This window comes from Microcaecilia unicolor, chromosome 4 (genome assembly GCF_901765095.1).
Source record: "Microcaecilia unicolor chromosome 4, aMicUni1.1, whole genome shotgun sequence".
Taxonomy (NCBI): Eukaryota; Metazoa; Chordata; class Amphibia; order Gymnophiona; family Siphonopidae; genus Microcaecilia; species Microcaecilia unicolor.
In genome coordinates, this window is record NC_044034.1 from 322,408,870 (window position 1) to 322,421,358 (window position 12,489).

General features: G+C 48.8%; 1 protein-coding gene across 4 annotated transcripts in view; it reads right to left on the minus strand.

The window, feature by feature from the left end:
* Window positions 1–12,489, minus strand: part of DDHD2 (DDHD domain containing 2) — a 79,525-nt gene that overhangs the window by 41,717 nt on the left and 25,319 nt on the right. For all 4 annotated transcript variants that reach the window (XM_030201941.1, XM_030201940.1, XM_030201939.1 and 1 more), the window contains exons 7-9: window positions 7,219–7,360; window positions 5,864–6,072; window positions 3,960–4,030 (exon numbers count right to left, since the gene is read on the minus strand). In XM_030201941.1, coding sequence (XP_030057801.1) covers window positions 3,960–4,030; window positions 5,864–6,072; window positions 7,219–7,360 — 422 coding nt within the window. The remainder of the gene's footprint in view (window positions 1–3,959; window positions 4,031–5,863; window positions 6,073–7,218; window positions 7,361–12,489) is intronic.

Sequence of the window (12,489 nt, forward strand, 5' to 3'; positions counted from 1 at the left end):
AATGTTGTCCGCACGGCAAGGCGAGTCCGCAATCCGCTGCTGGAGTCTATTCTCCAGGTCGGCGGCACGCAGCCATGAGAGCCTGCGCATCACCACACCCTGAGCAGCGGCCCTGGACGCAACATCAAAAGTGTCATAAACTCCTCTGGCCAGGAATTTTCTGCACGCCTTCAGCTGCCTGACCACCTCCTGAAAAGGCTTGGCTTGCTCAGGGGGAAGAGCATCAACCAAGCCCGCCAACTGCCGCACATTGTTCCGCATGTGTATGCTCGTGTAGAGCTGGTAAGACTGGATTTTGGCCACGAGCATAGAAGAATGGTAGGCCTTCCTCCCAAAGGAGTCTAAGGTTCTAGGGTCTTTGCCCGGGGGCGCCGAAGCATGCTCCCTAGAACTCTTAGCCTTCTTTAGGGCCAGATCCACAACTCCAGAGTCATGAGGCAACTGAGTGCGCATCAGCTCTGGGTCCCCATGGATCCGGTACTGGGACTCAATCTTCTTGGGAATGTGGGGATTAGTTAGTGGCTTGGTCCAGTTCGCAAGCAATGTCTTTTTCAGGACATGGTGCAAGGGAACAGTGGACGCTTCCTTAGGTGGAGAAGGATAGTCCAGGAGCTCAAACATTTCAGCCCTGGGCTCGTCCTCCACAACCACCGGGAAGGGGATGGCCGTAGACATCTCCCGGACAAAGGAAGCAAAAGACAGACTCTCGGGAGGAGAAAGCTGTCTTTCAGGAGAGGGAGTGGGATCAGACGGAAGACCCTCAGACTCCTCGTCAGAGAAATATCTGGGATCTTCCTCTTCCTCCCACGAGGCCTCACCCTCGGTGTCAGACACAAGTTCACGAACCTGTGTCTGCAACCTCGCCCTGCTCGACTCGGTGGAACCCCGTCCACGGTGGGGGCGTCGAGAGGTAGATTCCCTCGCCCGCATCGGCGAAGCTCCCTCCGCCCATGTAGTCGGGGAGCCTTCCTGGGAGGTGGCCGCGGTCGGCACCGCATGCGGTACCGACGTCGGGGACCTCAACCTGGGCGATGGGCCAGCCGGCGCCGCGCTCGGAGGGGTAGGGCGCAACAGCTCTCCCAGAATCTCTGGGAGAACGGCCCGGAGGCTCTCGTTCAGAGTGGCTGCAGAAAAAGGCTGAGAGGTCGATGCAGGCGTCGACGTCAGAACCTGTTCCGGGCGAGGGAGGCTGTTCCGGGCTGTCCAGAGTGGAGCGCATCGACACCTCCTGAACAGAGGGTGAGCGGTCCTCTCGGTGCCGATGCCTACTGGGTGCCGAATCCCTCGGCGACCCAGAGCTCTCGGTGCCGACACGGGGAGGAGACCGGTGTCGATGCTTCTTCGATTTCTTCCGAAGCATGTCACCGGAGCTCCCCGGCACCGACGAGGAGGACGTAGAATCCATCCGTCGCTTCCTCGGGGCCGAGACCGAAGAGGGTCGATCCCGGGGGGGCTGTACCGCAGGAGCCCTCAGGGTAGGAGGAGACCCACCCGAAGGCTCACCGCCACCAGCAGGGGAATGGACAGCCCTCACCTGCACTCCTGACGATGCACCTCCGTCCGACGACATCAGCAGACGAAGTCTCGGTACCACCGACGTCGATGCAGTCGCCCGATGCCTCGGCGCCGATGCAGAGGTCCGATGCCTCGATGCAGTCGATGGAGCGGCAGCCAAGGAAGATGGTCCGGACGCTGACGACGTCGATGCACTCGATGCCTCCGGTGCCGATGTCGACGAAGAGCCCGAGAACAAAACGTTCCACTGGCTAATCTCGCTACCTGAGTCCGCCTTTGTAACAGGGAACACAGACTGCAGTTCTGAGGGCGGTGCTGGGCCCCTAGACACTGAAGACACGCAGAGTGCCTATCAGTGAGCGAGATTACCCGGGCGCACTGGGTGCACTTCTTGAAGCCGCTGGAAGGCTTCGATGTCATGGGCGGAAAAATCACGCCGGCGAAATCAAAAGCCGAAATGGGCGAAAATTGAAGCACCAAATTTAGAGGGAGAAAAATCTCGACCGAGGCCAAACTAGGCCTACCCCGACAACGAAAGAAAACTTACGGGGCAAATCTGAAAAATACGGGAAGGGCAGAAAACCCGACAGGGTCTTCCGGAACACTTCCGGAGCGCTTCCAAACTTTTTTAGAAGAAAAAACAATGAAAAACACGTCGAAAAGGACGCGCGAGGTCGACTCTCTGGGGCACGAACGGCGTAACACGACCGTACCGAGCGCGGACGAAAGAAGACTGGCCGGCTCGAGCCGGTTTCGGGCGGGAAGACGGCTGCGCATGCGCAGTGCGCATGGGCGCGCGAGGACTAGCAAAGGCCTTTGCTAGTAAACTTTCCGATGGAGGGGGCTGCCGAGGACGTCAACCCATCAGTGAGAACAAGCAGCCTGCTTGTCCTCGGAGAAAGGGAGAAGTAAAGATATGAAATCAAAAAGCTGGTAAGTAGGGAAAAATTGAAAAGAGGGAGAATGAAGATTGGAAGGGGGAAGCAGGAATTAAATCATCTATAGGAAGATTAAAAATTGAGAAAAAAAGATGAAACAGGAATAAACATCAGAGGTAGATAAGGGAGAGTGAAAAATAGAAAATGGAAATGAGATCCAGGACTCAATGGATAGCCAATAAGAGGAAGTGATAAAAAAAAAAGACCAGAACCAATCCAACACGAAAAATAAAATGGAAAAGAGATCAAGTTTTAATAAATCAAATCAAATGTACAAAATTTCAGTATTTAGAGAATGAAACATAGCTTTGAAAATGTGCATTTCTTCTGTTGTTCAGTACATGAGGAAATGCATTTCTTTTTCTTTCTGCTCACAGAGCCTGGTTCCTTAGATTTTCCATTTAACTTTTTGGATGTACATTTGTTCTAATTTATAGTTTATTTTTGATAGTCTGTGTTTTTTCTACATATAACTGAGGTGAGGGATTCTGTAAACATGTAGGAATATTTAGGAGTCCATTTAAGGTACAATAAAATACTGGCTTCCCTCTGGTGTGGGGCCATTCTCATGATATGAGCACTGACATCAAGTTCATATTGCAAAACTGGTCCCCAAGAGACAGGTGATATAGCAAACGTTGGTTCAGGGTGCCACAACCTGTTGAGCTGGCCCTAGCTGCAAGTGCTACACATAGAAGTCTGGACACATTCCCCGAGCATGGAAATGTGAAAGGTTTTGTGCTGTGGTAGCCTCATACATTCTGTTTTGTTAATTCAATACCAATGACAATAATTAAATATCATATAGTTTCAGGCAACAAAATTGTCTCAAAGCTTACAGACAAGAAATGAATACTGTAACCAGGGGCGAATCTGCGTGGGGCCACAGGGGCCTGGGCTCCCACAGATTTTGGCCTGGACCCCCCTCCCGACGACCCTCTCCACCCCCCCTCCCGCCGCCAACCCGTCGCCGATCTTTACTGGTCGGGGACCCCAATCCCCGCCAGCCGAGGTCATCTCTTCCGTTGCAGGCTGCAAGTTGCAAAGCTTCCTGTTCTTCTGAGTCTGACGTCCTGCATGTACAACATGCAGGACGTCAGACTCAGAATTTGAAACGGAGTCTGACGTCCTGCGCGTTGTACGTGCAGGACGTCAGACTCAGAAGAACAGGAAGCTTTGCAACTTGCAGCCTGCAACGGAAGAGATGACCTCGGCTGGCAGGGATTGGGGTCCCCGCCAGCAAAAGTAAGCGACGGCAGTGGGGGAGGGTTGGCGGCGGGAGGGGGGTGGAGAGAGATGTTGGTGGCGGGGGGGTCTGGCAATAGCGGGGGGGGGGGGGGGGTAAAATGTGCCCCCTCCCTCTGGCCCTGTCTCCCCCTACCGCCCGAGTCCAGATACGCCTCTGACTGTAACAGGCATAAATATTTTCTCTTTGTTAATACAAAGCATGCAGACTTCTTACTAGTAAAACAGAAAATAGCTAGTATCTGAATAAAATGAAATTACCATCTTTGGGAGATGACTGTTCTCTACCAGTTCTTTTTGGTTAGTCAGGAGATCAAACAAAATGAGGGAGCCTGTTGGAAACAAAACCAGTAAAGGATAACCGGACTGGGCCACACAGCGACGGTGCACTTAAGTTATTGAACAACAGTTTTAGAGTGTCAATTTTAATTTCCAACCCTATACACATACAAAAAGTAGACAAAAATATTCCACTTTCTCAGAGATTCAAAAAAACACATTGGTTAGACCCCAGGTTCCAATCCCTCCTCCATCATACACTTATGACCTTCTGAATGGGAAATGAGATGCAATGATTAAAAATAAGAAACCTTTGATCATATAACCCTGATTCTATACAACTTGTATTGGTTACCTATTTCTAAACGGATGGAATTCAAAGTATTATGTTTTGTTTTCAAAACATTGCTTTTATCATCCTGTGTATCTATCCAGGAAATTAATGAAATATTGTGCTGTATGATCATTGCGTTCTTCACAAAAAGAATGTCTTGCATTATCAGAACTAGAGATGGTTAGCTTATCTTCAACTTACAAAGAGGCTCTTTCATATGTTGGGCCTTACTTATGGGTATACCAATATCCCAAATGCAAGCTCTACAGATCATCCAAAATGCAGCCACACGATTGATCACTGGAATATTAAAATTTGAGCACATCACACCAACACTAAAGAAACTGCACTGGCTTCCACTACAGTACAGAGTGCAATTCAAGACTCTTGTACTGACGCATCAACACATATTTGGGATAGTCCTGGCCTACTTCTGAAACATTATACCATCATATAAACCGAATGAGTGATAAGATCCGAGATGTCACATCAACTATATCTACCTGCCTCAAAATCATATAACTACGTAGAGACAAAACGACGAGCCTTCTCCATTGCTACCCCATCCTTGTGGAACGCCCTACTGGGATACCTGAGAGCAAGTGAAGACACTCAACAATTCAAGAGGTTACTAAAAACGCATCTGTTCGTGAAAGTCTTTCCAACCATATGAAGGCCTATCTAGTTAACTCCATTCCTAGTTCAGTGGTTCTGGTCAACCACAGCCAGCACCCATTCTACTGATCATGTTACCATAACGATTCTACTGATCATGCTTCCTCGCCACATAATCACAACTGCAACCCACTGAAGACTATATATGTGACCACATGTCCATACAAGTGAAGACTATGTATATGACACAGGCGACTAGGTGTCCTCTCCGTATAACTGTAACTACCACCCAGCTAAAACCATGTATATAACGATCATCAAAGTCTATGTATGTGACATCTATGTAAAATTATGTATGTGAATACTGTTACCACCTTGGATAAAAGCGAGATATAAATGTATTAAATAAATAAAAAAAATTGCTTCTCCGATTTTTCATCTTATTATGCCTTCCATAAGGACTTTATTATTTAGATAATGTTATGACACTGACTAATGTAAAAACTGTTCAGGATATTTCTTTTGGGAGCATGTATATGTAGTAATCTATATTCTTTCATACGTATGTATATAGTTATTGTTTTTATTGTAAACCGCTTAGACACAATTAGTATGTAGCGGTACATTAAGTTAATAAAATCCAATCCAATTTTACATTTACAAGCTACAGTCTGTTCAATCAGGGCATGACGTGATGCCAGTGTATTCATTACATTCAGAAATGACTTTTATGCAAGTAATATAATCACTAGGCTGTCTCTTCCAATAAAGTGCACTTTGTCTAATTCGGTTATTCATCCTGTAAATCAGCAGCTAAGGTTTTCCTTAGGTAACAGGCCATAAATACATTTTGAAGTGCTTAAGATTTAGAGGTCTCACTGTAGGAAGTCACAAAGATCTTTGTGCTCTGAAGTGATGCACAGGGTTAGTCCCTTACCTAAACTATGACCCATTACAGAAACAGTCCCTTGATAGTCTGGATTTCGATGCAGGAAGAGCCTGTACAGTCTGTTCATTTCTCCTGCCACAGTATCCATGATGGTCTGGCAGTAGGTAGGGCTACTATAGAAGAAGAGATCCAACAGTGTCTCATTGGTGAAATGGCGCAGGCGGCTGATACTTGGCAGCGTGATTCGCTGTATGTCACTGTTTCATAGAGATAAACAAAAAGTTAAGCTTCTATAGTCTCCTTTGCTTATATTCACACAAGTAGGCAGTCCATGCTGGACAAAATTTCCAAAGCTCAGTGACCTTCACAAGCAACTGCATTTCCTAAGAGTAAAGAGTAGGTGCTGAGTGCATTTGCACACAGCTCCTTAATGGGGACAAACGGAAGTCCTTAAATAGGCTTTTCTTTTTCTTCGTTTCTACATGGTGTCTGGAACAAAATTAGGCCCCTTACATAGTTTCAAAATACTTTGCAACTGTTCACACATTTAGTATAACCTTTGAAAATGCATTAATTCATAATTTGTGTTCAAAATGTCCTCCTTCACCCTTGACACATTTACAAAGTCTTTGAAGTCACTGAGCTGTTGGCTCAATGAAGCCTAGGGTTTTATTAATTAAAGCTCAATTGTTTTGTAAGTTCAATGTGTGGGAGCTCCTTCCTGTTGAAAAATAAAAGTACTCTGAAATGCCTCAAATTTCAGGCAAAGTCTCTGCTGCAGTAGACGTTATTGGGAAAATGCTGGGGGGGGGGGGGGGGATCCCTTTTTTCCCCCCAGACACCGTGTACAAAGAACTACACAAACTTGAGACCTATGCAAGCCTTTTTCACAACATGCCACCTTTAAGCTCTCCCTCCGTTGTAATGCTTATGTGTTTGGAATAGTTTCCATAGTATTGTAAAATCTTCTGTTTCCACAAAATCCCACTTCAGTGGTTCTAACTCTTACCCTATAAAAAATCTGGGTTTGATCTAGTCATCTGCTGCACAAAAATCTGAACATTTTTAGATTTCAGGCTCAACATTTTAGCTAAAATTATGCTGTCAAATGCCCCACCCCACTTCACCCAACTCTCTCTGCAGCCCACAAAAATAAAGCAGCTGAAAGATTGTCCCTTGTTTGAATGCATCTTTTCTATTACTTTTTGAGTTCCTTTCCTTTGTTCTGTTTTTATAGTATATTATAAACTGCTTTGACTTATATTGCAATTAAAGTGGTATAGCAAAACCAAATAAACAACAAACAATACAACATGTCTGACATGGAAGTATACTAACTTTTCAAAAGGGGGACATGACTGATGTCACAATTCAAAGAAAGCAAACAGATGACACCTACATACTTGTCTACACCTGTCGTGTCTGCATGCAAAGCGCTGTACCAGTTCACAGGGAGAAACTCCACTCTGCCAACCTTCTCCTGTTCCAGGGCTTTCTTGAAGTGACTGTGCAGCAGGTTCAGAGAAATTTCACGAAAATCATTCACTGGAAAGAGAATGTCAGCTCTGCATCAAGTTGTAGAACTCAGAATCTCACCTCAGGCTGCACGCAGTTCTTTCTCGCAGGTGAACAATCACATTCATTCATGTGTGATAACTGGGAAACTATATAATGTCTTCAGTCTCTTTATAGGTTACAAACCTATAAATTGGAGAACTCTGATTTGGAGTGGAGGAGTGGCCTAGTGGTTAGGGTGGTGGACTTTGGTCCTGGGGAACTGAGGAACTGAGTTCAATTCCCACTTCAGGCACAGGCAGCTCCTTGTGACTCTGGGCAAGTCACTTAACCCTCCTTTGCCCCATGTAAGCCGCAATGAGCCTGCCATGAGTGGGAAAGCGCAGGGTACAAATGTAACAAAAAAAAAACTGATGGATCTGTATGGAACTGGTTAAACAATTCAAAACAACTCCAAAACTTTAAAAGTTTGCTCTTCTCCCCTGATTACTTGCTCATCAGTAAGCATCTCAGGCTGAATGGTTCAGAATATCAGAAGAATGTCACATCACCCGAAAGGGGGTGGGGAGGGAAGATGCACATTGTCTCAAACTCAGTCACTACAACATCTCAAGTTGGTCCAAGAAAAGGAATTACAGGCACCAAAGAATCCAGTTGACTCCAGGACAAATCTAGCTATAAAAAAAAATCCATGTAACCAAGTTCAATTAAGGAAAAATTAGGTCTTACCTGATAATTTTCTTTCCATTAGTCCTTCCCACTATTCCAGTGTCCATCAACAGGTGGAAGTAGAGAACTGAGCTCTGAGCTCACACATATCTCTCTTGGAATCCAGTCCAGCTCCTCAGTATTTACATACGTTAACAGAAAGGAGAAACTCAGAATAAACACAACAACCTTAAACAACTCACTAACCTAATACTAACCAGATGAGCAAACATATGTGGACATGTCTCATCTCTGGTCAACTTGTAGAAAACACCAAAATACACAGGAAGCACAATGCAAGGTGCTATTTGACCCATTACTTCACACTAACTAAACTAGACATTAAATGTTCTATTACGTATCGTGTTGACATTTTAAACAGTATAAAGCGAATGCTACATACCTGTAGAAGGTATTCTCCGAGGACAGCAGGCTGATTGTTCTCACTGATGGGTGACGTCCACGGCAGCCCCTCCAATCGGAATCTTCCTAGCAAAGTCCTTTGCTAGCCCTCGCGCGCCCGCGCGCACCGCGCATGCGCGGCCGTCTTCCCGCCCGAAACCGGCTCGAGCCGGCCAGTCTCGTATTGTAGCAAAAGAGAAACAAGGGAAGACTCAACTCCAAAGGGGAGGCGGGCGGGTTTGTGAGAACAATCAGCCTGCTGTCCTCGGAGAATACCTTCTACAGGTATGTAGCATTCGCTTTCTCCGAGGACAAGCAGGCTGCTTGTTCTCACTGATGGGGTATCCCTAGCCCCCAGGCTCACTCAAAACAACAACCATGGTCAATTGGGCCTCGCAACGGCGAGGACATAACTGAGATTGACCTAAAAAATTTACCAACTAACTGAGAGTGCAGCCTGGAACAGAACAAACAGGGCCCTCGGGGGGTGGAGTTGGATCCTAAAGCCCAAACAGGTTCTGAAGAACTGACTGCCCGAACCGACTGTCGCGTCGGGTATCCTGCTGCAGGCAGTAATGAGATATGAATGTGTGGACAGATGACCACGTCGCAGCTTTGCAAATTTCTTCAATGGAGGCTGACTTCAAGTGGGCTACCAACGCAGCCATGGCTCTAACATTATGAGCCGTGACATGACCCTCAAGAGCCAGCCCCGCCTGTGCGTAAGTGAAGGAAATGCAATCTGCTAGCCAATTGGATATGGTGCGTTTCCCTACAGCCACTCCCCTCCTATTGGGATCAAAAGAAACAAACAATTGGGCGGACTGTCTGTGGGGCTGTGTCCGCTCCAGGTAGAAGGCCAATGCTCTCTTGCAGTCCAATGTGTGCAGCTGACGTTCAGCAGGGCAGGAATGAGGACGGGGAAAGAATGTTGGCAAGACAATTGACTGGTTCAGATGGAACTCCGACACGACCTTTGGCAAGAACTTAGGGTGAGTGCGGAGGACTACTCTGTTATGATGAAATTTGGTGTAAGGGGCCTGGGCTACCAGGGCCTGAAGCTCACTGACTCTACGAGCTGAAGTAACTGCCACCAAGAAAATGACCTTCCAGGTCAAGTACTTCAGATGGCAGGAATTCAGTGGCTCAAAAGGAGGTTTCATCAGCTGGGTGAGAACGACATTGAGATCCCATGACACTGTAGGAGGCTTGACAGGGGGCTTTGACAAAAGCAAACCTCTCATGAAGCGAACAACTAAAGGCTGTCCTGAGATCGGCTTACCTTCCACAAGGTAATGGTATGCACTGATTGCGCTAAGGTGAACTCTTACAGAGTTGGTCTTGAGACCAGACTCAGACAAGTGCAGAAGGTATTCAAGCAGGGTCTGTGTAGGACAAGAGCGAGGAGCTAGGGCCTTGCTGTCACACCAGACGGCAAACCTCCTCCACAGAAAGAAGTAACTCCTCTTAGTGGAATCTTTCCTGGAAGCAAGCAAGACGCGGGAGACACCCTCTGACAGACCCAAAGAGGCAAAGTCTACGCTCTCAACATCCAGGCCGTGAGAGCCAGGGACCGGAGGCTGGGATGCAGAAGAGCCCCTTCGTCCTGCGTGATGAGGGTTGGAAAACACTCCAATCTCCACGGTTCTTCGGAGGATAACTCCAGAAGAAGAGGGAACCAGATCTGACGCGGCCAAAAAGGAGCAATCAGAATCATGGTCTTGTTTGAGTTTCAACAAAGTCTTCCCCACCAGAGGAATGGGAGGATAAGCATACAGCAGGCCCTCCCCCCAATCCAGGAGGAAGGCATCCGATGCCAGTCTGCCGGGGGCCTGAAGCCTGGAACAGAACTGAGGGACTTTGTGGTTCACTCGAGATGCGAAGAGATCCACCAAGGGGGTGCCCCACGCTTGGAAGATCTGGCGCACCACTCTGGAGTTGAGCGACCACTCGTGAGGTTGCATAATCCGGCTCAGTCTGTCGGCCAGACTGTTGTTTACGCCTGCCAGATATGTGGCTTGGAGCACCATGCCGAGACGGCGAGCCCAGAGCCACATGCTGACGGCTTCCCGACACAGGGGGCGAGATCCGGTGCCCCCCTGCTTGTTGACATAGTACATGGCAACCTGGTTGTCTGTCTGAATTTGGATAATTTGATGGGACAGCCGATCTCTGAAAGCCTTCAGAGCGTTCCAGATCGCTCGCAACTCCAGGAGATTGATCTGTAGATCGCGTTCCTGGAGGGACCAGCTTCCTTGGGTGTGAAGCCCATCGACATGAGCTCCCCATCCCAGGAGAGACGCATCCGTGGCTGAGGAATTTGGAAAGGACGTCCCAGAGTCAAATTGGGCCAAATCGTCCACCAAGACAGGGATTCGAGAAAACTCATGGACAGGTGGATTACGTCCTCTAGATCCCCAGCAGCCTGGAACCACTGGGAAGCTAGGGTCCATTGAGCAGATCTCATGTGAAGGCGGGCCATGGGAGTCACATGAACTGTGGAGGCCATGTGGCCCAGCAATCCCAACATCTGCCGAGCTGTGATCTGCTGGGACGCTCGCACCCGCGAGACGAGGGACAACAAGTTGTTGGCTCTTGTCTCTGGGAGATAGGCGCGAGCCGTCCGAGAATCCAGCAGAGCTCCTATGAATTCGAGTCTCTGCACTGGGAGAAGATGGGACTTTGGGTAATTTATGACAAACCCCAGTAGCTCCAGGAGGTGAATAGTCATCTGCATGGACTGCAGGGCTCCTGCCTCGGATGTGTTCTTCACCAGCCAATCGTCGAGATATGGGAACACGTGTACCCCCAGCCTGCGAAGTGCTGCTGCTACTACAGCCAGGCACTTTGTGAACACCCTGGGCGCAGAGGCGAGCCCAAAGGGCAGCACACAGTACTGGAAGTGACGTGTGCCCAGTTGAAATCGCAGATACTGTCTGTGAGCTGGCAGTATCGGGATGTGTGTGTAGGCATCCTTCAAGTCCAGAGAGCATAGCCAATCGTTTTGCTGAATCATGGGGAGAAGGGTGCCCAGGGAAAGCATCCTGAACTTTTCTTTTACGAGATATTTGTTCAGGGCCCTTAGGTCTAGGATGGGACGCATCCCCCCTGTTTTCTTTTCCACAAGGAAGTACCTGGAATAGAATCCCAGCCCTTCTTGCCCGGATGGCACGGGCTCGACCGCATTGGCGCTGAGAAGGGCGGAGGGTTCCTCTGCAAGTACCTGCTTGTGCTGGAAGCTGTAAGACTGAGCTCCCGGTGGACAATTTGGAGGTTTTGAGGCCAAATTGAGGGTGTATCCTTGCCGGACTATTTGCAGAACCCACTGATCGGAGGTTATGAGAGGCCACCTTTGGTGAAAAGCTTTCAACCTCCCCCCGACCGGCAGGTCGCCCGGCACTGACACTTGGATGTCGGCTATGCTCTGCTGGAGCCAGTCAAAAGCTCGCCCCTTGCTTTTGCTGGGGAGCCGAGGGGCCTTGCTGAGGCGCACGCTGCTGACGAGAGCGAGCGCGCTGGGGCTTAGCCTGGGCCGCAGGCTGTCGAGAAGGAGGATTGTACCTACGCTTACCAGAAGAGTAGGGAACAGTCCTCCTTCCCCCAAAAAATCTTCTACCTGTAGAGGTAGAGGCTGAAGGCTGCCGGCGGGAGAACTTGTCGAATGCGGTGTCCCGCTGGTGGAGATGCTCTACCACCTGCTCGACCTTCTCTCCAAAATATTGTCCGCACGGCAAGGCGAGTCCGCAATCCGCTGCTGGAGTCTATTCTCCAGGTCGGAGGCACGCAGCCATGAGAGCCTGCGCATCACCACACCTTGAGCAGCGGCCCTGGACGCAACATCAAAGGTGTCATACACCCCTCTGGCCAGGAATTTTCTGCACGCCTTCAGCTGCCTGACCACCTCCTGAAAAGGCTTGGCTTGCTCAGGGGGAAGAGCATCAACCAAGCCCGCCAACTGCCGCACATTGTTCCGCATGTGTATGCTCGTGTAGAGCTGGTAAGACTGGATTTTGGCCACGAGCATAGAAGAATGGTAGGCCTTCCTCCCA